Source organism: Natator depressus, chromosome 6 (genome assembly GCF_965152275.1).
Source record: "Natator depressus isolate rNatDep1 chromosome 6, rNatDep2.hap1, whole genome shotgun sequence".
Taxonomy (NCBI): domain Eukaryota; kingdom Metazoa; phylum Chordata; order Testudines; family Cheloniidae; genus Natator; species Natator depressus.
The window spans coordinates 10,792,757-10,819,645 of NC_134239.1; the positions used below are offsets into that span (position 1 = coordinate 10,792,757).

At 50.9% G+C, this 26,889-nt stretch overlaps 1 protein-coding gene across 1 annotated transcript in view; it reads right to left on the reverse strand.

The window, feature by feature from the left end:
* Positions 1 to 3,102: 3,102 nt before the first annotated feature.
* Positions 3,103 to 26,889, reverse strand: part of LOC141989677 (uncharacterized) — a 33,167-nt gene continuing 9,380 nt past the window's right edge. Inside the window, 8 exon segments of the mRNA XM_074956611.1 lie at positions 3,103 to 5,194; positions 5,196 to 5,264; positions 5,267 to 6,267; positions 9,012 to 9,128; positions 11,941 to 12,057; positions 13,566 to 13,640; positions 14,131 to 14,266; positions 14,783 to 14,981. Coding sequence (XP_074812712.1) covers positions 5,081 to 5,194; positions 5,196 to 5,264; positions 5,267 to 6,267; positions 9,012 to 9,128; positions 11,941 to 12,057; positions 13,566 to 13,640; positions 14,131 to 14,266; positions 14,783 to 14,981 — 1,828 coding nt within the window. The 3' untranslated portion in view covers positions 3,103 to 5,080.

Genomic DNA, 26,889 nt, shown 5'->3' on the forward strand with positions numbered 1-26,889 from the left:
GTGAAGTTGAAATCTGCCCCTAGATCTGACTTTCCTCATGTTTCTGAGTGGCCTGGATTCTGTGTCCTAGTTTGGGGTCCATCTCTAGTTAAAAGTGAACTGTAAAGAGAAAACGGAATTGTAGGCAACCTCAGATAGGTGACTGGAACGTCCCTGCTCACTGGGCTGGGCACAGGAGATTGAGCACAGAAATCTGTTTTAATTTATGTTCCAAAAATTCTTTCAAACCCCTCCCCTGCTGCCATGATACCTGTGTTTCCAGCTTTGCTACTGACGCCCCATGTTCAGCATTCTGTGAACCTATAGATACCAGGAGAGAGACGTCATAGTCCCCAGAAGGGTTAACATGAGATTTCTGATACTTGTGATGCCCAGGAGAGCCAAGCTTTCCTTGTAAATCCAGCAGAGAGGGTGGATTCAAATGCAGAGGGGAAATAATTGTATATGGTTAAATTAGAACTGATTCCTGACATAATGATTGGGTGCTGATATTATCACAAGAGCCCCAAAAGACCATATCAAAGGTTTAGTTTGCAAATATCTCTGTCCTTCAAATTGATACAGTACATCAGTGCAACCCAGAGCTGCTTCATGTGTAGCTCTGTTTTCGAACAGTCTCTGTCTGCTATTACATAGTTTCGTAAAACATGATGGTGACGCTATGCCCCATATTCTTCATAGCAATATTGTTATTACATGATTATAGCATAACTGAGATGTATTTTATGCAAGATGGGTTATGTGAGGTCTCACTGGAAAGGTTATGATTACTGGATATGATTATCCTATTTGTAACCATGTCTCATTTTGGTATCTGAAGTTAGGAATACTGATTATGAATCAATTACAAGTGGGTTTTCACCTGGGGAACGCCCACCAGACAATGCAATCAGTCTGGATGGGCTACGAGGAAAAACAATAGGTCTTTTAAGATTCCAATATCCCACCTTCTTGGAAAGCCTTCCAGTGGACCCAGCAAACAGACTTTGAGTTGTGGCTGCAGGGTCATGTGATCACGTCGCCAGATACTGAACTCCATGTTAAAATTAGTACTTTTCCACTGACTGGGGATGGACCCACACTGGAAATCAAGGGATTCCGGCCATATGTGAAACCTATTTAAGGCAGGGGAGCAACCTAATCAGTGTTTGTTTTTCACTGAATCCCTGCCCAAGATGCTGTGAGAAATTGATGCTGATAACTAGTTTCTTTAGCGTATTGAGTTTATTTTGCATGTTTGTTTTAGTTGATAGGTAATCTGTTTTGATCTGTTTGCTCTCTCTTATAATCACTAAAATCGATCTTTTGTCGTTAATAAACTTGGTTTTGTTTTTGCTAAAACCAGTTTCTGAAATTTATAACTGATGGGCAAAAGCTGTACGTATCTTCCTCCACACTGAGGAAGGAGGCGAATTTCATGAGCTTATGCCGTATAGTTCTCTATGCAGTGCACAACTATGTAAGTTTGGGTTTACACTCCAGAGGGGTTGTGCTCTTGAGTGCTGAGCAATTCCTTAGTTGAAGCCTTCCCATGCAGTGCTGATTTCAGTGTTGGTGTCTCTCTGCAGTTGGGTGTGGCCGTACCTGTGTGTGCTGAAGGAGGCTGGAGGGCCTGGCTCAGCAGGACAGGGTAAGGGAGCCCAGGCTGATGGAATAGGTGGGCTCATTGGTACCCCAATATATCAGGGGGCCTCCCGGGCGGTGGGGGGCAACCCGACCCAATGACATCAAAAGTAGGTCTAGAAATCAAAACTCCTTTGTCGCTTGAGTACCTGCCCTGAACCTGCAGCACACCACCAGAGCCTTTACATTGTGCCCCTCACCACTGCCAGCAGTTACCAGTCGCCTCTGCACATCAGACATTTTAGGCGCCCAGAGGGTGTTAACTCAGGTATGAAGCAGTTCGCTTAACACAACCACGCTGTCAATTCATTAACCAGTGTGTAAATATGGTTCATTAACCAATATACAGCAAAATGACTTTTTTTTTTTTTTTTTACATATCTGTTGGAGCTGGCATGGAGGTGACTTCTCTAGCTCAGCTTCACCGTTGCAGTGGCTGGTTCTAGAGACGGAGAGGGAGTTCATTCAGGCGATTCACTCAAGGTGCTGTGACATCCATACGCCTGTTCTCTGGGTGGATTTCTCAGTGGTTGCCCAAGATCAGACTTTACAGGAGGGAGTTAGTAGGGTGCTTGTCAGCAACCAGACTAAAGTTGTTACCCAGCAGACGGTGTCCTCTATGGCCAGGCGTTGCTGGTCCCACTCACGTCTCCTTCGTACAGACATTTTGACTTGAGGAAGCGACGTGCTGAACAACATGGGACATTTTATACCATTTCTGTTGGATGGTGCAGCCTGGTCACGCTGCTGGGCAAAGCTGGCCTGGGCCAATCAGGAAATGACCCATACTCATGGCAGAATCTTGGAACATCGAACTAGGATATGAGTTGTGTCCATTCTCACTATCCAAGGAGACAATGAGGCTATCACAATCCAGGGTGTAACCCAAACTAGTGAGGAGAGGTGGGGGGGCATGTCACCGCCTGCCCTGTAACCTGGGGTGCCCAGTAATGATTTGCTGCTGTAGCTCCCAACCTGGACCACTCACAAACAGCCTCCAGCATCCGGTCTTACCCCAGGTGTCTGTGTGTAGCTGCTGCCTGCCAGCCATGTTCAGCTCACACTCTGGCTTTCACAGCCTTGGTTATTACTGCAGGGTGATCCCAATACACATGCAGTCCCAGATTTCCCCCAGAAATGTGTGGCCTGTATTGTCCAGCCTTCTCCTGGACAGTCCTGATAGAATAGGTCCATTGCCCCTCTAAGGGGGATCAATATACAGTCATTTTTCCCACCCCAAATGGAGCTGCCCACACAGTTCACTTCATTTCAATTAAAGAAGAAAACAAATTTATTTAATCACAAAGGTAGATTTCAAGTGAGTACAAGTGATGAGGCATCAAAGTCAGAAATGGTCTCAAGAAAAATAAAAATAAAAACACTTCCTAGTACTAAACTGAACAAACTAGACGTGGTGCAAAGTGAAGTCCCTTGCCACAGGTTTCCAGTAGCACTGCTGACCAAGTTTCCAGTTCAGGATCAGTTCCTGAGGTCCAAGGGCTGCTTTTTTTTTTTTTTTTTTTTTTCCTTTTTGTCCTTTTAGGTGATAAGGAGAGATGAACAGGGAGAAATAACAAGAGGTGTTTCTGCCCCTCTCTTTTATAGTTCAATCACCCTTTGAAATGCAGACTTTTCTCAAAGCAACCCCTAAATAAAGTTCTCAGCTGAGCGGGAAGACGTGAACATGGTGGGAAAGAGGTTTCATGCTCGGCTAGAGGTGTTAACTTCTCCTTTGTTTTTGAGAAACACTTTTACCCACTCCCGAGACATGTCTGGTCAACACACTTCAGTTGCAATTTCAGCTTCTGTTCCTAATTTTTTAATACAAAGTTGCTGCATACATTTCACTATGATAATACTGGCCAGTAAGTTATAAGTTTTCAAATGATACCTATCATGTAAGGCATATTTTGTACAAAGATTATTATAGCAGTGTGTAGGGTTTGAATACAGGGGTATATTCCATCCCAGAGGCCTCTTGAGACTTTGGAAAACTCCAGTATCCCCATGTAAAACACTTTGTGCCGTCCCAGTTGGTGTCAGACCTGTGGGGTCGTGGAGTGAACCTCAGCTCCAGTCAGTAACCTACCTCCACAAGCTACTTTCCATGGGCTCCCTGCCCTGTGCTCCTTTGGCCAGCTTTGCGTGACTCCATGCTCCTTCCATCAGCACTCTGAGCTGTGTGCAGAAATTAGGGATGTAAAAGGTAAAGTGGTTAACCGGTAAGCATAGTCTTACCAGTTAGCCGCCTTAACCGTTAACCTCCGCGCCAGCTGGAGCGAGCCCAGCCGGAACAGCACCAGCCAGCCAGAGCAGGCCCATAAATGCCATATTTTACTTGTTTAAACCAGCAGTGTCCAATACGTTCACCACTAGCCGCATGTGGCAAATTAGCCACAATTCAATAGGCTATGCATGAGCAATGCGTTGGTGTATAGAAGACAGCAGCACTGGAAGACAGGTTGCGGGCTTCGATATACAGCTTAACGTGGCTAGGCTACAGTAATTTTGTGTTAGCAGTACCTGTTAATGATTTGAAAGGTCGTCTGTAATATGTTTTTAAATCCTTTTTTATAATGTGGTGAGTAAGAAACATTCAAAACCAAAAGTGTGGCTAGCATCGAATTTCAAACCACAAGTGCGGCTAGCATCAAATTGCTATTGGACACTGCTGGTTTAAACAGTTAACTTTTAAAATTGTATTTACATCCCTAGCAGAAATTTCCATCTAGAAGTTCGAACAATCTCTATGGAAAGTCTCTTTCCACTCCTGGGTGGCTCCGTCCTTGGAGAGTAGTTCATCCCAGAGACATATACAGGGATTTGACTCATTTGCGTAGTCTGTGGGCATGGCTAACAGGAGAGAACAGTTGAGGAAAGAACACGAACAGCTCTACGCACCTCTGTGCCAGGGCTTGATTTTTCTGTACCCATCAATGATTACATGTGTGATGTCACTTCATATGCGAGACTCACGGAGGAATTCTGCACCACTGCGCAAGCACAAACTTCATGTGCCCCACAAGTTATTTGTCACCCCAGAATAATTGATTTGGATGGAGCAGCGCTGCAATTACACCTTTCCCCCCTGGGGACTGTTATGGCACCAGAAGAGAGGGCAGCTGGCTTACGGCGGGAGCAGCCAGCCACAGAGAGGGAGGGGGTCAGAGGATGCATCACAGTGCTCTGCCCGTGGGGGTCAGGTGTGGAGACAAGGAGTATGGGGGAGATGGACAGAATGGGACACACAGGGTTCCTGGGAAAGGCTGTGACCACCTACTCTAAGATCGCCCCACCTGGCTGCTCTTCCCCACACTGCTCAGTTAAGTCCCATTCCCAAACTCCACACAGTCTCTGCTGGGCATCCTGGGGACAGGACCACCCGCTGGTCTGATTCTGCTGGCACTGTGCCAGGCCCGCCAGCAGCCCCTCAGGATCTGGTGGTGGCAGAGTGGTGTTAGTGAGTCAACTGGGGCCAGGTGAGGTTGCCCAAGTGAGCAAAGCATTTGCCACAGTCAGCACACCTGTACAGCCGCTCCCCGCCGTGAATGCGCTGGTGTATTCCCAGGTATTAGCTTGTTGCCACGACTGAACTTCTTACCCCAGTCAGCACAGCGGTACGGCTGCTCCCCTGTGTGTGTGCACGAAGATGTCTGGTCAGCGTACTGGCATTGCCGAAGCTTTTCTTGCAATCGTCACAGTGGTAGGGCCACTCCCCTGTGTGCGTGCGCTCGTGTGTTTTCAGGGTTGAGCTCTGGAAAAAGCCCTTGCCGCAGTCAGTGCAGCGGTGAGGCCGTTCCCCGGTGTGTGCGCGCTGGTGGGTTCTCAGCTTTGAGCTCTCCGCAAAGCTCTTGCCACAGTCAGAGCAGTGGTGCAGCTCCTGCCCGGTGTGCGCGCGCTGGTGTGTTGTCAGGGTTGAGCTCTTTGCAAAGCCCTTTCCGCAGTTGGTGCAGCGATACGGCCACTCCCCGGTGTGCATGCGCCAGTGTATTCTCAGCTTCAAGCTCGCTGCAAAGCTCTTTCCACAGTCAGTGCAGCGGTACGGCTGCTTCCCGGTGTGCGTGCGCTGGTGTATTCTCAGCTTCGAGCTCGCTGCAAAGCTCTTTCCACAGTCAGAGCAGCGGTACGGCCGCTCCCCGGTGTGTGTGTGCTGGTGTGGTCTCAGATTTGAGCTCTGGGCAAAGCTCCTGCCGCACTCAGTACAATTGTAAGGCAGTTCCCCAGTGTGAGTGCGCTGGTGTCTTTTCAGGTGGGCAAACTGTGCAAAGCCCTTTCCGCAATCAGCACAGTGGTGCGGCCGCTCCCCAGTGTGTGTGCGCTGGTGTGTTCTCAGCTTTGAGGACCATCTGAATCTTCTGCCGCAGTCAGCACAGCAATACGGCTGCTCCCCGGTGGGCACGCACTGGTGCTGGGTCAGTGCAGAGGGGTTGCTGAACCTCTTGCCGCAGTCGATACAGTGATGGGGACACCAGCCCATGGGGAGTCTCTGGTGCGTAGCCAGGTCCGGTCTCTGCCTGAGTCTACCCAGGGGATGGACTGCGTCCTGTGCATGCATCCATCTGTGGGCTGTGGGATTCTGCGTTCCTGCCGTGCTCTCTCCACATTCAGACTGTGTCCTCGTTCCTCCCAGGATCCTGAGCCCTGCTGGAGAGAGCAGAGGGAATCCCGGTGTTAGCTCACGGTTAGGGCTGCAGATATGTCAAGGACAGGAAAATGTCACGAATGGAGCAATTTCCCCTCACCCTGCAATGGCCGCTCCTTTCCCACAGGGGTGCACCCAACACCTTGCTGTGGGCATTGAGACCTGGCCTGTGGGGTTACAGTGCCACTCAGATTTGCCCCTGCATCCAGTCACGATGGTCGGGGAGGCAGGTCAAATTTCAGTGACTGGCCTTGCCACCCATATGTTCTCTACCCCACACCAACCCCTCTGCACCAGGCTGGAGTTAGGGATGCAGTGCTGGGAGAAGGGTGCTTCTCTGGGCAGCAAGTTCCCCCTGGTCAGGGCAAGGAGAAGGGCAGGTGTTGTAAATTGGGGGGGGGGGGGGAGTACACCCAGCCAGTCAGTTAGCTATAAAAATCCTTAGTAGCTGTTCTCTTTGCTTTACCTATAAAGGGTTAAGGACTCTCACTGCGATGCTTAGGTAAGAGGAAGCGAGTGTGGACCTGGCCAAAAGAGCCAATGGGAAGGCTAGAACTTTTTAAAATTGAGAAAAAAATTCCCCTTTGTCTCTCTGTTGTTTTCTCAGCTGGAGAGAGAGGGCACCAGCTATGCTGTAAGAAGCTTGGGGCCCATAGTCGCCAACTTCTGCTGGCACCGGTGGGTGCTTTACCTGCTCTGGCCCCGCCCTGACTCCACCCCTGCCCCATCCTAACCCCTTTCATAGATACTAAGGTCAGAAGGGCCCATTATGATCATCTAGTCCGACCTCCTGCACAACGCAGGCCACAGAATCTCACCCACCCACTCCTGCGAAAAACCTCTCACCTATGTCTGAACTATTGAAATCATGGTTTAAAGACTTCAAGGAGCAGAGAATCCTCCAGCAAGTGACCCGTGCCCCATGCTACAGAGGAAGGCGAAAAGCCTCTAGGGCCTCTTCCAATCTGCCCTGGAGGAAAATTCCTTCCCGACCCCAAATATGGTGATCAGCTGAACCCTGAGCATATGGGCAAGATTCACCGTTCCCTGCCCTAACTCCACCCCCTCCCTACACCTATTCCAACCCCTTCCCCAAATCCCAGCCCTGACCCCGCCTCCTCCTCTGAGCACACTGCGTTCCTGCTCCTCCCCGCATTTGAAGCGACAGATATGTAGGTAGAACAGGAATGTTTAGACCAAGGGTGGGCAAACTTTTTGGCCTGAGGGCCACATTGGATTTCCGAAATTGTATGGAGGGCCGGTTGGGGAGGCTGTGCCTCCCCAAACAGCCAGGCGTGGCACTGCCCTCCCTAACCGGCCCTCCATACAATTTCGGAAACCCCATCCAAACCCCCCTCTCCTTCCTGACGGCCCCCCTGGAACCACAGCCCCATCCACTCCCTCTGCTCTCTGACCACCTCTGGACCCCCCGCCACCCCATCCAACTCCTCTCCTTCCTGACAGGCCCCCCCCCCCGGACACCTGCCCCATCCAACCACCCCTTCTCCCTGTCCCCTGACCACCCCCGGAACCCCCACCCCTGACTGCCCCCTGCCGCCCCATCCAACCCCTCCTCTCATTCCTGACTGCCCCCCCGGGGATCCCTGCCCCCATTCAACCCCCCTGTTCCCCGCCCTCTGACTGCCCCAACCCCTATCCACACCCCCGCCCCCTGACTACCTCCCGAACTCCCCTGCCCTCGATCCAAACCTCCGACCCACCCGCTCCCTGCCCTCTTACCGCGCTGCCTGGAGCACGGGTGGCTGGCGGCCCGGCTGCACCAGGACAGGCAGCCATGCGCTGCGCAGCAGAGAGCACCGGGTCGAGCCGCAGCTCTGCAGCCCCCCCCCCCCCCCCCGCCCAGAGCATTGCGCCGGCAGCGCGGTGCGCTGAGGCTGCGGGGGAGGGAGAACAGCAGGGAAGGGGCTGGGGGGAGCTTCCCCGGCCGGGAGCTCAGGGGCCAGGCAGGAGGGTCCTGCAGGCCGTAGTTTGCCCACCCCTGGTTTAGACAGACGCGATCAGGTTTCTCTCTTTACTTTGGGCTTGTGGATTCGTCTGTGCTAACACAGGTGCTTTTGTTTTGTTTTTGTAACCTTTAAGCTGGACCCCAAGAAAGCCATTCCTGGTGTTTAATCCTTGCAGTTGCATTTCTGTACTATATATATCTAACAGCAGCCTAATTTTGCAGATGTGTTTTCTTGCTTTTTTGTTTGTTCAATAAAACTTACTTTTTTTTTTTTTTTTTTTTTAGAGGATTGGATTTCTCTGTCTTAAGAGGTCCGTGCACATGTTTTTCTATTAGCTGGTGGCAACAGCTGATTTCTTTTTCTTTTCCTTTTCTCAGCTCTTCCCCATAGGGGGAGCTGAAAGAGTTTGGCGGTGCCCCACAGGAAGGAATTCCCAAGTGCACCTTCCTGGGCTCTCAGAGGGGTTCTGCACTTGGGGGGGGGGCAGCATTTACCAACCCAAGACCAGGCGGATCTCTAACCTTGGGAGTTTAATACAAGCCTGGAGTGGCCAGTATTAAGTTTTAAAGTCCTTGCGGGCCCCCACTGTTGGGATATATAAGGGTTAAGTAAAGACATGGAAAACCGCTGGTGTGCTGGCATGGTATCAGGGAGTAGACACAGGCACGCACTATTCCTTCGCCTAACAGATAAAGTGTTACCCCTTTCCCCTCCCTTCTCCTTGTGAAGAATTAAGAAGTGTTGCAGCTGCATAAGAATTGTGGGGATCTAAAGAATACCTTTTGGGTAAAGAAGCGTTATCTCCTCCTCCCTTCCTTTCCCAGCTACATAAGCAAGCCCTGGGTCATGGTCGCTTTCTCCCTCCCCTGCAAACTGCTGATCCAAGGAGTTCATTACTGCAATTATAGCAAAAAAGTGTATCTTCAAAGTAAAACTTATAGGCAAATATGCTAATGAGGTAAATAGTAATCAGGGGCGGGAATAATTATATTCAGTATAGGCAAAAAGAAAAGGAGGACTTGTGGCACCTTAGAGACTAAAAAATTTATTTGAGCATAAGCTTTCGTGAGCTACAGCTCACTTCACCACTGAATGCATCCGATGAAGTGAGCTGTAGCTCACGAAAGCTTATGCTCAAATAAATTTGTTAGTCTCTTAGGTGCCACAAGTCCTCCTTTTCTTTTTAGCAGATACAGACTAACACGGCTGCTACTCTGACATCTGTCACTCAGTATAGGGTTATCAATACTCATTGTATTTCAACTACCTGAAAGGCGGTTCCAAAGAGGATGGCTCTAGACTGTTCTCAGTGGTAGCAGATGACAGAACAAGGAGTAATGGGCTCAAGTTGCAGTGGGGGAGGTTTAGGTTGGATATTAGGAAAAACTTTTTCACTAGGAGGGTGGTGAAACACTGGAATGCGTTACCTAGGGAGGTGGTGGACTCTCCTTCCTTAGAAGTTTTTAAGGTCAGGCTTGACAAAGCCCTGGCTGGGATGATTTAATTGGGGATCGGTCCTGCTTTGAGCAGGGGGTTGGACTAGATGACCTCCTGAGGTCCCTTCCAACCCTGATATTCTATGATTCTAGGATTGTGTGGGCGTTCATATTACTCCATAAGGCTTTTGGGGGTGTTGTAATAAATGTAGGAATTTACATACTAATGTAAATAAAAAGAGTATGATGTAACTAATCCAGTGCTTACTGGACAATTGGGTCCAGGGGAACAAGTACCGCAATAAAGAAGCCCATCTACTCAAATCCGCCCCTGGGTCAGCCTGTTCTTCTTCCAACACCCACCTTGTGCAGTCGAAGTGCCAGAGCAGGGAATCAACCTTGACAGCAGGGTTTATTAAAAATCCTGGAGCAGTCACAGTAAATTTACAGACCTGTGATTTTACTAAAGTTACTGTAACCGCTCCATAATTTTTGATAAAAAAAAGTGTGTGACAAATCTGCAGCCTGACTCAGGGTGGTTCTACCCTATGGTGTTTCCGCAGCACCTAGCGCCTGCTCCCACAGGGGCTATGCATGTCTTGGGTCTTGGCTTAAGCTTCAGTTGTAGCCTGCCCAGGATACAGGCAGCGCCTGGCACAACAGGACCCTGGTTTTGTTTTCAAACTGATTTTGTCTTTATTGCAATCAGAGGGGTTTATTTATGTGGTATTAGTTCTTCACTTTCTCCTGTTTTGTAGGATGAGGCCTGTTCCCCAGTTTTTTTGCTGTTATAATTATATTGGTTTGAAACTAGTTTAGTTGAGGGGCTACAATCCCTTCATGTGGACGCAGTGAGACCAGTTTAAAGCTGTTTAGAACAATCTAGCTTATTCCTGTGGGGGTGTGAGTCCTTTTCTAGGAATTCCTTTGAAGAAATCATTTACTCTCGGCCTGAGGTTTCAGTCTTTATGTGAAACGAAAACTAAACTAAAATCCTCAAGAAGATGAGGGTTTTGGGGGTGTCTGTGTGTGAAGGATTTGAGGGGATGACCAGTCACTCAGAGTTTGTGTGATGTAACCTGGAAAACATGTCTGTATTGTGTCACAACCCGCTCCCTGGCACTGCTGAGCTGGAAGGGGTGAATGGCTGCCACCCAACCTTTGGTCTACAGACAGTCACAGACACGATAGGGCTGAGGGCTGTGCTAAGCATTGACACTGAAGCAATGTAAGTGACAAAGGTTTCATGCCACAAAGAGCAGGAGGAGAGGGGATGGGACAAAGGCCATACCACCACCCTCTCTCTCACAGCCAGCCCATACACCAGGGTACTCCAAGTCATGGCCCGCAGGACAATTTAATCTGGCCCCTAAATGTGTCCACTCCCCCCACAGCAGCCGCCTGGCCCGCGGGGCAGTTTTAGAGCATTACAGCGAAGTGCTGCAGGTGCTAGAGATCTGTTCTACACAATGGCGCCTCTGCATGGCGTCACCTTACACTAGTCGTATGTGACTGACCCTGCCCGGCGTCATTCCCAGCTTTCTCCTTGCTCGCTGGGGACAGGTTTCTTCAGTCTGAGAGGTCACATGCGAAGTGAAGCAGCAGAGAGGGGGTGGGGTGGGAACCTGGGGAGAACAGCACCTTCTCTGCCAAGGGCCAGCGACTCTGGGATGCTCTTGCAGGGGGCAGAGCCATGAAAAGCCATTTGAAAAAATCTCTAGGGCGCCCCTTACCTTGGTATGATTTTCTGAGGTGTGGGAAGCCTAGCAGGTGTTGTGTTCTATGACTGGACAGGCCTGTCTTTCTACCCAGGTGCTTGTTTGGCCCCCATCAGCCAGTTCACACAGTCTCTATCTTTCTCTCCCCTCCTCCCCCACACCAGTCCATTTACCCCATCTCCTCAGAGCGAGGGCAGGGGAGACAGGGCTCAGGAGAGCTTTCAGTGAATGTCTTAGAGAGAGCACCCAGCGTCTCTCAGAAACTTCGCCAGCAGCCAGCACACAGACTGATTCTGTGTTACACACACACACAGTCTCTGGCTCTTTCACACTCACCTCTGAACACATACTTGTAATATTGTCGTTACTTCTTGGTACTTTCTGTAATGCATATATATTTTGACTGGTCTAAACACTGGCCCCTAATTCCCAGCTTCAATTTGTCTCTCTTCAGCTCCCAGCCAGTGAATCTCGCTCTGCCTTTGCCTTCTACATGAAGGAGCGCTCCGCTAGCAGGTGTGTAAATCAGAAGGGACTGGATTATTAGGACTCACCTGAGGAGGGGCTCTCAGGCCCAGAGTGTACCCTGGAGCCCTCGGCATCCCAGATCCAGAGCTCTGCCTCCCCTACCTCGATCCGGTGGATTAAGTCTGGTTTGGAACCTGAAGAGCCTGTTTTGGGGGAAAGTTTTATTCCTAAAGTTTTGGGGGCAGGGACTCGTTTGTGTGTCGGTGCAGCCCAGCACAACAGGGCCCACATCTCGGTCAGGGTGTGTCTGCACAGCACCTGGCACGATGAGGCTCCAATCTCGGACACTGCTTCAGAGGAAAGCGCAAGAGATCCCAAGCAGGAGAATAATGAAATAAACCAGGGATCTCAGACTCCAATCACCAGGAGAGTCACACGAGTACTAGTACATTGGCCCAAGGGCCGCATCACTGACACCCCCCCCACTGCCCCTGCCCCCCATTCCAACCCCTTCCCCAAATCCGCGCCTCTGCCCCACCTCCTCCCCTAAGCACGCGGCTCCGGGCTCCTCCCCCCTCCCTCCTGGAAAGCGCTAAGCACCTGGAGGTAAGCAGAGGAGCAGGGATGCGGCGCGTTGGGGAGAGGGGGAGTGGGGAACCCCTGAAATAAACCTTTCTTAGAGGAGATTTCTTTCTGTCTCTCACTTGTACTCTGAATTGGCAACATCTACAACCCTTCTCACTTTGCAGTGGGAGTCAAGTTTAAAGCCTTGCTGGGGTAACTCTAAATCAGAGGTGGGCAAACTTTTTGGCCCAAAGGCTACATCGGGGTTGTAAAATTGTATGGAGGGCCGGCTAGGGAAGGCTGTGCCTCCCCAAAGAGCCTGGCCTCGCCCACTATCCGTCCCCTCCCACTTCCCACCCCCTAACTGCCCCCTCACAATCTCCGACCTATCCAAACCCCCCTGCTCCTTGTTCCCTGACCGCCCCTCCAGAGACCCCCCCATCCCTAACCACCCCTTATCTAAGCCCCCCTGCTCCTTGTCCCCTGACTGCCCCCCCAGGACCTCCCCACCCTAACTGCCCCCCCAGGACCCCAACCCCCCGTTCCCTGTCCCCTGACTGTCCCGACCCCTATCCACACCCCAGCCCCCTGACAACCCCCCAGGACTCCCACACCCTATCCACACACCCTGTTCTCCATCCCCTGACCACTCCCCCAGAATCTCTGTCCCATCCAACCGCTCCCTGCCCCTTATCCAACCCCCTGGCCCCGGCCCCCTTACCAAGCTGCTCAGAGCAGCGTGCCGGGCGACCACGCGGAGCCAGACATGCTGCCCCGCAGGAGTGCACAGCCCTGCCCCCCAGAGCGCTGCCCACGCGGTGGCGTGGCTCCGGGGGAGGGGGAGAAGGCAGGGGAGGGGCCGGGGACTAGCTCCTTGTCCGGGAGCTCAGGGGCTGGGCAGGATGTGGCCAGCCGTAGTTTGCCCACCCCGCTCTAGATGTTCCATAGAAATATCCCATTCTGCTAACACCTTGGCCTCTACGCTATCTTGTGGCAGTACGTTCCATAGGACAACTGTGTGACATGGATTTCCTTGTCTTCCTTCCTTCCTACAGAAACACCAGTGAACACCCATTAGTTTCAGATTAAGAGACAGGGTGAATAGAAAATCCTCCACCACCTTCTTTCTGGTCATTATTTCACTTACCCAACTGTCTCCTGCAACATGGATCATGGGGAAGACTTTGGAAGAAGGGAACTTTGCTCCTTTGCCACCTTATAGCTGTTGAAAATTTTCGGGCATGTCATTAAGGCAAATCGGCCACAACGTGTCATGGCAGGTGTCACTGTTACACAGACATTCCAGTTCTTTTGCATTGTTCAACTGGACAGTTGTTAAATTTACTATGTTCATTCTTTTGGGGGAGGTGGGGAGCTGTTGCAGCAGCAGTGTTTTCCCCCTGCCTTATTTGTCTGACTAGAGTCAGCTCCTGAGGCAGAGTTGCTGCCCTCAACCTCTGGCTGGGATTCCGGGAAGAGATGGTTGCTCATGGGCTCTTTGCTACCATCAGGGATGTGCCACGACTGAGGCAGGTAATTCAAATAAACCAGTTACACCAAGATTAGCCCCAGGCTCTGTAGCCCTGAGTTCTCCTCCAACAGCGAGCTGACCTGAAAGGGGCTGGCATTTGCCACCACTCAGTGACAGGGTGCCACATAGGAAACCCAAATGTTTTACAGATGTGAATAAATGAAGGGAAATTGGTCCTTACCCAAGGAAACGAGGGCCTGGTAATTCCTCAGCATCTGGTCCCGGTACAGATGCTTCTCTGGCCGGGACAAGAGCTCCCACTCCTCCCGGCTGAAATACAGAGCCACGTCCTCAAACGCCACCCGCAGCTGCCGGCACAAGCGTTACACACTCAGCACCCTCCGCTCCAGCCCCAGCCCGGGCTCTCAGCAGGGGACGCGGGTTCTAGGGCAGCGGCCCCCGGGGAACCCCCAGCCCAGCAGCTGTGACCCAGGGAGACCCCCCCGCACAGCCCCCCGGGGACTCGGGCCCTGCTGGCCGGGGACAGGAGCCGCCCTCGGCTCCCCAGGGGGCTCTGGGGCGGGGCGCTGGGAAGGGCGCGAATCCCAGGGCAGGGACCAGGCTCCTCCCCCGGCCGGAGTCCCCGCCTCCGCCCCAGGCCTGTGCTCGGCCCCGCTCCCGGCCCCGGCTCGGCCGCCTCGGGGCTCCTCGGCCCGGCTCCGCGTGTCCGCCCGGCCCGGGGCCCCCAGCGCCGCTCCCCGGCCCCAGCGCTCCGGCTGCGGCAGCCCCCAGCCCCGGGGTCACTAGCGCGGGAGGGACCCGGCCCCGGCCCCCCTCGGCCCCAGCCGGGACCAGCCAGTGCCCGGCCGGGGAGTCCCCGCCCCGCGTCCTACCTGCGCCGGCCCCGCTGCAGCCATCGCCGGGCTCGGCTCCGGCCCCAGCCGCTTCCTCCGCCCGGGCAGCGACTTCTCGCCCCGCGGCTGGTGCCTCCCCGGGCCGCTTCCCTGCGCACGAGGCGGGCTGGGATCCAGGGGGCCGGGAAGGCCCCGCCCCGCTCCAGTCCCGCTGCCCTCCCCGGCCGCCCCACCGGCTCTGTCGGGGAGCCGGGGGAGGCTCCAGCGCAGGGACCTTCTGGCCCAGCCCCCCGGACTCCCACTTCACCGCGAGGATCCCGGAGCCCTGCGGTGGGGCTCTGTCCCTAAGAGCAGCATGTGCTGGAACTCGTGTCTCTGGGGGCTCCCTCTGCCCCCCTTCCCATCCTGAGCGAACCCCTCTGGGTGTCAAGCTGAAGGCCAGCCTGGGGTGCAGATGGAGCTGCGACAAGCCAGAGAGAGAAGGTCCCCCACATGAGGCTGGGGAAGCAGGGGCATGAAATCCATGGGTGGCATAACGGGGGTGGGGGGCTGTAATACAAGGGGATGGACAGAGGGTGTGGATCGGGGCCAAGTAAGGTGACCAGACATCAAATGTGAAAAATCAGACAGGGGGTGGGAGGTAATAGGGGCCTATGTAAGAAAAAGACCCCGAAATCAGGACTGTCCCTGTAAAATTGGGACATCTGGTTGCCCTAAGGCAAGGACACATGGGACTGATGCGGTGCGATTTGAAACACACTGGGAGAGAAAAGGGGTTGCCAGTAGATTTCTTTTTCTGACACTCTTTAATTAAAGATTAATTTTTAATTCTTGGAAACTCCAGGCCCAAGGGTTGTCAGCCCTAGTGAGAAATGGGATGGGGGGACTGGGACCCAGTGGGCAGAGGGGAGGGGCTAGAAAAACGGTAGGGAAGGAGCAGAAGGTGGGTGGGAATAGAACATGGGGGCAGATCGGGCAGAATGCTAGAGAAGGGGGCCCATGGGATAGGGGTCAGGACCTGGGGACAGATGAGAGCAGGCCACTGTGGGGCAGATTGCCACAGTAGGGGGCTGGACCTGGGGGCACACGGAAGGGGCAGGATGCAGATGCACTAGAATACGGGAGGCCAGGGAGATGTGGACAGGAAGGCTAGGGCAGTGGTGTTAGGATATAGGGGGCAGGAGCCATGGGGTTGGGGCAGGTAGGCTTGGGTAGGACACAAGGAGCGGAGAGGGGCAGGAGGACTAGAGCAGGTGGCAGATGAGAGGGAGGAGGAACCACTTACCTGGTTGCATACCCCTGAGCTTACCCAGGGAGAGGCTGCCAGGGGCCAGGCTGGGCTCTGGATGTCAGTTCAGAGCGACTGCACTTGTATTAGCCCTCAGTGGCCCAACCAGGGCACCCGCTGTCAGGCTTCCAGCTCCCCAGTTGTTCCCTCTCTTGGCTGAAGACACTTGCCCCTCTCCCTTCTGATAGGGGTATTTCCAGGTTGCACCGTTCTCCCTTCCCTGTGTTATCCCAGCACAGACAGGCTGCCCAAGGACTTTCTTTTCAGAAATTGTTAATAGATGCAGTGCGACAGGTATAAAGTACCACCCAGCATTTCCTAGCAAGTCTGCTTTCTTCTTAAGGCACAAAGAACTACAGAGAAAACACACAAAATAAATCAAATAAAAATAAGAAACCTACACTCATGCTAGCTAACAAGACCAGGATTCCCCAACCTGCCATGGATTCTGGCAGAAGCAGTCCTTCAAACCCCTGCCCAATTGTGTTCCTTGTGGTTACCAACTCTTCCCAGTTTCAGCTCAAAACTAGCACCCAGTCCTTCCAGCCCTCCCCTAAGGCCCGAAGTTCTGCGTGGGTCAGGAGTCCTGTCCATTTGATGGATCAGGAAGAAGGCCCTGAGCCTGTTTGAAACCAGGCTAGTTATTCACAAAACCCTTCTTTGTGGTTTGGTCCCTAGAGAATCCAGTCTGAACTAGTACATGCAGATCTCTCTGGGGTGGGATAACAGAGGAAGGATATTAGCCTCCCTACTAGAGAAGGTATGAGCAAGGTAACAATAATGCATACACAGCTGCATTTTTAGTATAATGTACCCCAAAGATATTAACCCTAATTCAATACAGTTTAACTTAATTCACTAAAGTGTATCATAATTCCATACGGTTTGTTCAGGATATTATAGGTCAGGCTGTGTTTTAGTCACAGGTATTTTTAGTAACCATGACCTGTCCATGATTTTTGTTCCAGCCCCTAACTAAAACTTGGGCCAGGGGGCCACCCCCAGGACCCCTCTTGCGCTGGGAGTGGGGGAGGGAGGCGGGCAGGCGGCAGAATGTACTATTGCCACCCTTTCTTTAGGAGAAAATACAGTGGGTGACTCTTGTCAGCATACATTTCAATAAAATCTCTTGAGAAGTTCAGAGTTTCCAAAAGGGCTCTTAAGGATGCCACATCAGTAGGGGTGGGAAGTTTTCTAATCAACTCCACCCATTGTGCAGCTGAGGCTCATCCTTCCTTTCCCAATATGACCCCTAAATATTTTACCTCTTGGTGTCCCGATTGGGCCTTGGCTCTGCTAGCCTTGAATACGGTATCTTGGATGATCTGTAACACCTCCTCAGTGATCCTACCAACCTATTGTCCCCATGCACCAATAGATCATCAACTTAAGAAATTACTCTCTTTTGCTCATCAGGTGTCAATTTTTCCCACATCTTAACCACATGGGAGTGACAAATTGTGGGTGCGTTATGAAAACCCTGAGGGAATCTTGTGCAACCGAAGTGTCGTCCCCTGTAGCAGGGCGAGCACTCACCGCTGCAGCGCCTCCTGCTGGTCAGTCCAGGAATTAGCTCATCCCGCTCAGGATCGCCCTCCTCTGTCCAGTTTCTCCCCTGCCCTTACCTGCCCCTCCACAGTCCCTTTATCTCCACCAGTTCAGGCCCTGCATCCCTCCCGGACCACAGTTCCCATGGTTTAGGGTCCTCCCCTCCCAGGGGATCCCAATCCCATAAGCCAACCTCGCCTCAGTGACCCATTGCCAGTGTTCATTCATTCGGGCAGCTAGGCCTTGCATTTCTGTTGCACTGTTTGCATTTTGCACGCATGCCTGTCCTACCCACAGGTAGAGGAACTTCATTAAAATATTCCCAAACTGGGTCTCTTTTATGGCCTGCTGCCATTATAGGTTTTCCCTTCTAGTGAGGGAATGGTATGGTAGAGCTCGAATCAATGAAGGCTACACTCAGAAAGAGCTCAAGACTTCTGGAATATGCTGCTCAAACAGTTTCACTTTTGTTTCTACTTCCTGTCCCTCCCTTCTCACATTTATCTCCAGACTTCTCCTTGTCCAGATCTATTCCGCCCCCAACAATCTTCTATTCATTGAACTTTTTGAAACTTTGCACTTTTAGAGAGAGGTAAGGGATTGACTCTGTGTACACAAACTTACAGAGGGACAATAGGGTTGAGGTCTGTTATTTCTCACCTCTATATATCATTTATTTATTTAAAACATTTTTGCTGTTAATAAGCATGTTATTTCTAGAGACACAAATCCACAGTTTGAGAACTGCAAAACTAAGCATCTCTGATGGTATCTTCTAGACTGAGCACTAAGTCCCATTGGGTAGATAGAAAGATTAACCTAAATAATCTATACAGAAGCCTCTGGAACCCAATAAGATTGGGTCCCTAATCCATGAACTATTGGAACTCATTTACAAAACTCATTTACAAAACTTTTCTTAAACATTACATGAATATATTTTCTCATACTATATTGTCTCATACTATAGAATTCTTAAACATTACATAAATATATTGTCTCATATTATAGAATTAGAATTTATAATCCCTATTCCATTATGAAATATCTTTGAGCTATAATGTATCTTAATTAAAACTTTTTTTCCTCAAAAAGCATTTTTTCAAAAAAAATCTGATTTACATCAAAAAAATCTGATTTAAATTAAAAAAAATCTGAATTTTTGTATTTTAAAAAAATCATTGATTTTTATCCACCTTGAGTAGCACTGATCCTGTTGCCCCTAACCCCAGCACCTCCTAACCTCTATTAGCCCAAGGCCCGCACCGTCCCTGGCTGCTGGAACAGAGGATGCTGGTCTGTGGGGTAGTGTCTCCCATTCTCATCCTTCTTCCACTGTACCTTTCCTCTGTCTCACAACACCTCCCCTAACGTGACTGGGTCTCTGTCCCGCTCTTGCAGCTACTTCACATAAGTGGGGGGAAGCCCAGTCCCTGTGGTTCAGGCGGCCTAAGATAACATCTAACCGTGGCTGAAGAGGGGAAGGGTTTGGGACAGGTGGTTTAGGGCAGGGAGGGTCACCAGGGGCCTCAGGACTCCTCGGTTCTATCCCTGGCTCTGGGAGGGGGATAGTTAGAGTCAAGATGCCTGGGTCCTACCCCTGGCTCTTGGAGAGGAGAGGAGTGGAGGCTGGTGGTTTAAAGTAATAGGGGCTGGGAGCCAGGACTGGCCTGGAATGGGATCCCAGCCATGTCTCCCTTGTGACACTTCCTGCAGACCCAACCCTGATCTCGACACCAACCTGGCCAACATCATCGAGCAGTGCTGGAGAAAGAGCATGCCCAAAGCATCCATTGAGGACGCCATCAAAGGAGGGGTAAGTAGCTGGGTCCTGCCAGCTCATCTCAGGGGGCAGAGGGGCCCTTGCTGCATTCTATGGGCCAGGCCAGATCCTGCCAAGGGGCATTGGGAGCCTTGAGGGAGGGAGCGAGGCTGGGGTTGTGGCTATGGTGCTGGGCTGGGCTACAGGACTCCTGGTGTCTATTCCTAGCTCTGCCACTTGCTGCCTCTGTGACCATGGGCAACTCACTTGGGTCATAGGGAATTGCCAGACGGGATCAGTGCAGAGGTGTGTCCACTCCAGTGTCCTGTTTCCAGCACCAGAGGCTGCAGAGGTTGGTGTAAGAATCCCGGAGTAGCAGATGTGGGGATAATCATCCTGTGCTCGTGTCACTGTGCTTCAGTGGGTCACACCTGAGAATATCAGAATCAGGACAAACTGCTGAGAAATAGGGCAGACACATGTCAGAACTGGTGGTTGTTCTTCCATAAGTTATGCCACACCAGCAACAGAAGTAAAACTTCTGTCTCACTACACTGGCTAACAAGAAGTCAGAATTGCAGCCTCGTTAGGTATCCCAGTCCTTGTTTCACCACCCAGACACTAGACTTAATGATGAGTGGTTATTTAAAACCAAAAAGAAAAGGAGTACTTGTGGCACCTTAGAGACTAACCAATTTATCTGAGCATAAGCTTTCGTGAGCTACAGCTCACTTCATCGGATGCATACTGTGGAAAATACAGGAGATGTTCTTATACATACAAACCATGAAAAAATGGGTGTATACCACTACAAAAGGTTTTCTCTCCCCCCACCCCACTCTCCTGCTGGTAATAGCTTATCTAAAGTGATCACTCTCCTTACAATGTGTATGATAATCAAGTTGGGCCATTTCCAGCACAAATCCAGGTTTTCTCCCCACCTCCCCCACAAACCCACTCTCCTGTTGGTAGTAGCTTATCTAAAGTGATCACTCTCCTTACAATGTGTATGATAATCAAGGTGGGCCATTTCCAGCACAAATCCAGGGTTTAACAAGAACGTCTGAGGAAGGGGGGGGGGGTAGGAAAAAACAAGGGGAAATAGGTCACCTTGCATAATGACTTAGCCACTCCCAGTCTCTATTCAAGCCTAAGTTAATTGTATCCAATTTGCAAATGAATTCCAATTCAACAGTCTCTCGCTGGAGTCTGGTTTTGAAGTTTTTCTGTTGTAATATCGCAACTTTCATGTCTGTAATCGCGTGACCAGAGAGATTGAAGTGTTCTCCGACTGGTTTATGAATGTTATAATTCTTGACGTCTGATTTGTGTCCATTTATTCTTTTACGTAGAGACTGTCCAGTTTGACCAATGGACATGGCAGAGGGGCATTGCTGGCACATGATGGCATATATCACATTGGTAGATGTGCAGGTGAACGAGCCTCTGATAGTGTGGCTGATGTGATTAGGCCCTGCGATGGTGTCCCCTGAATAGATATGTGGGCACAGTTGGCAACGGGCTTTGTTGCAAGGATAGGTTCCTGGGTTAGTGGTTCTGTTGTGTGGTATGTGGTTGCTGGTGAGTATTCGCTTCAGGTTGGGGGGCTGTCTGTAGGCAAGGACTGGCCTGTCTCCCAAGATTTGTGAGAGTGTTGGGTCATCCTTCAGGATAGGTTGTAGATCCTTGATAATGCGTTGGAGGGGTTTTAGTTGGGGGCTGAAGGTGACGGCTAGTTGCGTTCTGTTATTTTCTTTGTTGGGCCTGTCCTGTAGTAGGTGACTTCTGGGAACTCTTCTGGCTCTATCAATCTGTTTCTTCACTTCCGCAGGTGGATATTGTAGTTGTAAGACTGCTTGATAGAGATCTTGTAGGTGTTTGTCTCTGTCTGAGGGGTTGGAGCAAATGTGGTTGTATCACAGAGCTTGGCTGTAGACAATGGATCGTGTGGTGTGGGCAGGGTGTAAGCTGGAGGCATGTAGGTAGGAATAGCGGTCAGTAGGTTTCCGGTATAGGGTGGTGTTTATGTGACCATCGTTTATTAGCACTGTAGTGTCCAGGAAGTGGATCTCTTGTGTGGACTGGACCAGGCTGAGGTTGATGGTGGGATGGAAATTGTTGAAATCATGGTGGAATTCCTCAAGGGCTTCTTTTCCATGGGTCCAGATGATGAAGATGTCATCAATATAGAGCAAGTAGAGTAGGGGCGTTAGGGGATGAGAGCTGAGGAAGCGTTGTTCTAAGTCAGCCATAAAAATGTTGGCATACTGTGGGGCCATGCGGGTACTCATAGCAGTGCCGCTGATTTGAAGGCATACATTGTCCCCAAATGTAAAATAGTTATGGGTAAGGACAGCTAGTCTTGTACATTTCTATCTCTTCACCCACTTCCACAATACACATAGGAAAGAACAGCTCTACCTCGTATAACCGAGCATCATGAACTTCAAAATGAACTCCATGGTTCTCTTTTCCTGTGTCACGTGGGCCACAAACAGACTTCTGAGACTGGCTAGACCCCTCTGCAGTGGAGAAGAATTCCTGACTTGCCATGCCACCGGACAAGCCGGCCATGGGCTCCCCAACATCCTCCAACTCGACCTCCTTGTCCATGACTTTGTCCTCAGGCTCGAGCCCCCATCCACCACCTCCAGCCCCGCCAAAGTATCCATGGGGCTCTTGGTAGTGCAGGTGCGGTGGCCACCAAGGATGGCGTCCAACTCCTTACAGAAGCGTCAGGTCTTAGTTGCAACACCAGACCACATGTTTGCTTCCCTTGCCTTCTGATACTCAGCTCCTTTACGTTTGCTAAGCACTGCTGCCTTCTCCTGTCCTGTAACCAAAAGGTTCGGGCACCATTTAGGGTTACCAGGTCCCAAAAACAAGAAACCCGGCAACCCTAAATGGCACCCGGACACAGAAGCCAAAACCTGGACCGGTGGCAACCCTACCAGTCATACAATAAGCACATACTGTGGAACTGCCCCCTCCTTTCATCTCATTAAAAGCTGGGGGGTTCTGGATGGTCAGATCTCTCCTTGCCCAGTGTGGCAGTGACATTGGGGAGGTTGTGGGGGGGCTGTTACTCTTTCATGCTGTACAAAGGGGTGTGTGAAGCCCAGTGTTTTCATTTAAAAGCACAGCAAGACATTACACACTGAAGAGCTGTTTTTAAAGACAGTGTGGTTCAGTGGGCTGAGCTATGGGCTGGGAGCCAGGAGACCAGAGTTCCATTCCCAGCTCGCCACTGGCCTGTTGACTGACCTTGGGTGAGGCTCTCTGTGCCTTGGTTTCCCCATCTGTAAAATGGGGATTGAGACACTAAGCTGCTTTGTAATGCACTTTAAGATGTACAGAGGCCCCCCATCTTTAAATTATCTCAAAAGAATAATATATTTCAACTAAAACCAAGGCAAACAACTCTCCCTCCTCTAAACTCCATATGTTGTGAGGCATTTTTTTCCTTCTCCAGCCCCAAAGCACAGGTCAGAGTGGGCTGTGTCAATCCAATCAAGGAGCTACTGTGTAAGCGGTGGGGCAATCAAAGCATCAGACAGACTTTCATGGAAGGGAAAAAGCAGCTGGTGCCCTAGGGGGATGAAGCCCACACTGTGCAGCCGGCTACTGCTGCCTTCAGCCCACCTTTGCACATCTGGTGCAATGGCTGCTCCCCTGCAAGAGGCATTGTGCTGTTTGACTCTCCCTCGGAGAACATCCACAACCATTTCCCTCCCTCGTGTGCATAAGTTGTTTTTACAAAAGAGAATTCATTTGCAGTGTGAGCTGTCGGAGGGGGAAGTGGCAACTTCAGGCTCTTCTAAACAGGCAGATGGTAAAATAAAACCAAACCTCTTTCCCTACTTTTAACCATGCATGTACAATTTATCATTTCCGAAGCATCCTGGTGGATTCTCCATCTCTGGCAATTTTTAAGTCAAGTTTAGATTTTAAAAAAATCAAAGCTCTGCTCTAGTTCAAACAGGTATTAACTCAGGGAAGTTCTTTGGCCTGTGTTATACAGGCGCTCAGGCTAAATGATCACAATGGTCTCCTGTATAGGCCTGGGGAAATTGTGCACCATTGCACAGGCGCAGAATTCATGTCCCCCGCAGATTTTTTTTTCCTCTGCAGAAAATACATTTTGTCAGAGAGGCGCTGCAGTTACACCTTTTGCCCACCAGGAGCTATTGTGGTGCCAGAATAGAGGATAGCCAACTCACAGCCATAGCAGAAGTGGCATTCCTCACAGCAACCTGTGAGGAAACATGCAAGATGAGGGGGGGACACAGACAGAGCAGGGCACACAGGACTTCTGTAAGGTCACATAGACTGGGGTTCATAGAATCATAGAATATCAGGGTTGGAAGGGACCCCAGAAGGTCATCTAGTCCAACCCCCTGCTCGAAGCAGGACCAATTCCCAGTTAAATCATCCCAGCCAGGGCTTTGTCAAGCCTGACCTTAAAAACCTCTAAGGAAGGAGATTCTACCACCTCCCTAGGTAACGCATTCCAGTGTTTCACCACCCTCTTAGTGAAAAAGTTTTTCCTAATATCCAATCTAAACCTCCCCCATTGCAACTTGAGACCATTACTCCTCGTTCTGTCATCTGCTACCATTGAGAACAGTCTAGAGCCATCCTCTTTGGAACCCCCTTTCAGGTAGTTGAAAGCAGCTATCAAATCCCCCCTCATTCTTCTCTTCTGCAGACTAAACAATCCCAGCTCCCTCAGCCTCTCCTCATAAGTCATGTGCTCTAGACCCCTAATCATTTTTGTTGCCCTTCGCTGGACTCTCTCCAATTTATCCACATCCTTCTTGTAGTGTGGGGCCCAAAACTGGACACAGTACTCCAGATGAGGCCTCACCAGTGTCGAATAGAGGGGAACGATCACGTCCCTCGATCTGCTCGCTATGCCCCTACTTATACATCCCAATATGCCATTGGCCTTCTTGGCAACAAGGGCACACTGCTGACTCATATCCAGCTTCTCGTCCACTGTCACCCCTAGGTCCTTTTCCGCAGAACTGCTGCCTAGCCATTCGGTCCCTAGTCTGTAGCGGTGCATTGGATTCTTCCATCCTAAGTGCAGGACCCTGCACTTATCCTTATTGAACCTCATCAGATTTCTTTTGGCCCAATCCTCCAATTTGTCTAGGTCCTTCTGTATCCTATCCCTCCCCTCCAGCGTATCTACCACTCCTCCCAGTTTAGTATCATCCGCAAATTTGCTGAGAGTGCAATCCACACCATCCTCCAGATCATTTATGAAGATATTGAACAAAACCGGCCCCAGGACCGACCCCTGGGGCACTCCACTTGACACCGGCAGCCAACTAGACATGGAGCCATTGATCACTACCCGTTGAGCCCGACAATCTAGCCAGCTTTCTACCCACCTTATAGTGCATTCATCCAGCCCATACTTCCTTAACTTGCTGACAAGAATACTGTGGGAGACCGTGTCAAAAGCTTTGCTAAAGTCAAGAAACAATACATCCACTGCTTTCCCTTCATCCACAGAACCAGTAATCTCATCATAAAAGGCGATTAGATTAGTCAGGCATGACCTTCCCTTGGTGAATCCATGCTGACTGTTCCTGATCACTTTCCTCTCATGTAAGTGCTTCAGGATTGATTCTTTGAGGACCTGCTCCATGATTTTTCCAGGGACTGAGGTGAGGCTGACTGGCCTGTAGTTCCCAGGATCCTCCTTCTTCCCTTTTTTAAAGATTGGCACTACATTAGCCTTTTTCCAGTCATCCGGGACTTCCCCCGTTCGCCACGAGTTTTCAAAGATAATGGCCAAGGGCTCTGCAATCACAGCCGCCAATTCCTTCAGCACTCTCGGATGCAACTCGTCCAGCCCCATGGACTTGTGCACGTCCAGCTTTTCTAAATAGTCCCTAACCACCTCTATCTCCACAGAGGGCTGGCCATCTCTTCCCCATTCTGTGATGCCCAGCGCAGCAGTCTGGGAGCTGACCTTGTTAGTGAAAACAGAGGCAAAAAAAGCATTGAGTACATTAGCTTTTTCCACATCCTCTGTCACTAGGTTGCCTCCCTCATTCAGTAAGGGGCCCACACTTTCCTTGGCTTTCTTCTTGTTGCCAACATACCTGAAGAAACCCTTCTTGTTACTCTTGACATCTCTTGCTAGCTGCAGCTCCAGGTGCGATTCAGAAGGGCTGGCGGGGGGGGAAGACACCCAATAACCCTCCTGCTTCACTCCCAGGCTCCTTCCTGGCAATTACTTCCCTTTCCCTGAGCTTCTCCATTACCCCTGAGTCCCTCAAGCCTTTGCACTGCTTCTGAGGGGCATGGTTCTGTATGGTAGTTTACACGACTTCTTACTCAAAGTTCTGTGTTAATATGCCTAGTAAAGAATCTATTTGTCAAAAAACACTAACGGAATCTTTTTTCAGAGTAGCAGCCGTGTTAGTCTGCAGCCGCAAAAAGAAAAGGAGGACTTGTGGCACCGTAGAGACTAACAAATTTATGAGAGCATAAGCTTTCGTGGGCTACAGCTCACTTTATGCTTATGCTCAAATAAATTTGTGGGTCTCTAAGGTGCCACAAGTACTGAATCTTTTTTGTATTGTTACAGACATACTTGCCGACATTTGAAATAAATTACCAAAATAATTGAAACCAGTGTGATTATATTGTGTTATTTGGACAAAGAGAATATGCAGAATTTTAAAATTTTGTTTGGAGAATTTTTAGGCGTTGAATTCCCCCAGGAGTAATGGGAAACTCTCTCTGTGCGCCTGCCAGTCACACAGTTCATCAGGCCTCATGGGCAGTTGGGCCCGAGAACATTTTGATTGGTTACACTGTTTACACTGGCTTCTCCACATGCTGTGTGAATGCATCAGCTTCTTTAATAGGAAAGAAACACTGGGTTAGACAGCCCTCTGTTACACATTAGGTACATAATTCTTCTTTGTTACATTTCTATTTAGAATAGACGGCATGAGCAGTTCCTGAGTCTTTTTTCAATCACACACACTCGGTCAGAGGTGGGCAAACTACAGCCTGTGAGCCACATCTGGCCAGCGGGACCGTCCTGCCCGGCCCTTGAGCCCCCGGCCCCTCCCCCGCTGTCCCCCTTCCCCCGCAGCTCCATGGGCAGCATGGCTGGCTCCGGCCGGGCGGTGCGGCTGCTAGTCCTGCAGCTCTGAGCGGCATGGTAAGGGGGCAGGGAGCAGGGGGGTTGGATGGGGCGGAGGTTCGGGGGGGCTGGAGGTCAGGGGACGGGGAACGGGGTGGGGGGGTTGGACAGGCATGGGAGTCCTGGGGAGCCTGTCAGGGGCTGGGGCTGTGGATGGGGTCAGTGCAGTCAGGGGACAGGGAGCAGCGGGGGTTGGATAGGGGGTGGAGTCCCGGGGAGGGCGGTTGGGGCGGGGGGTCCCGGGAGGAGGCGGTCAGGGGACAAGGAGCAGGGGGCATTGGATGGGTCGGGGGTTCTGAGAGGGGCCCTCAGGGGTGGGGGCCCGGCTGTTTAGGGAGGCACAGCCTTCCCTACCCAGCCCTCCATACAGCTTT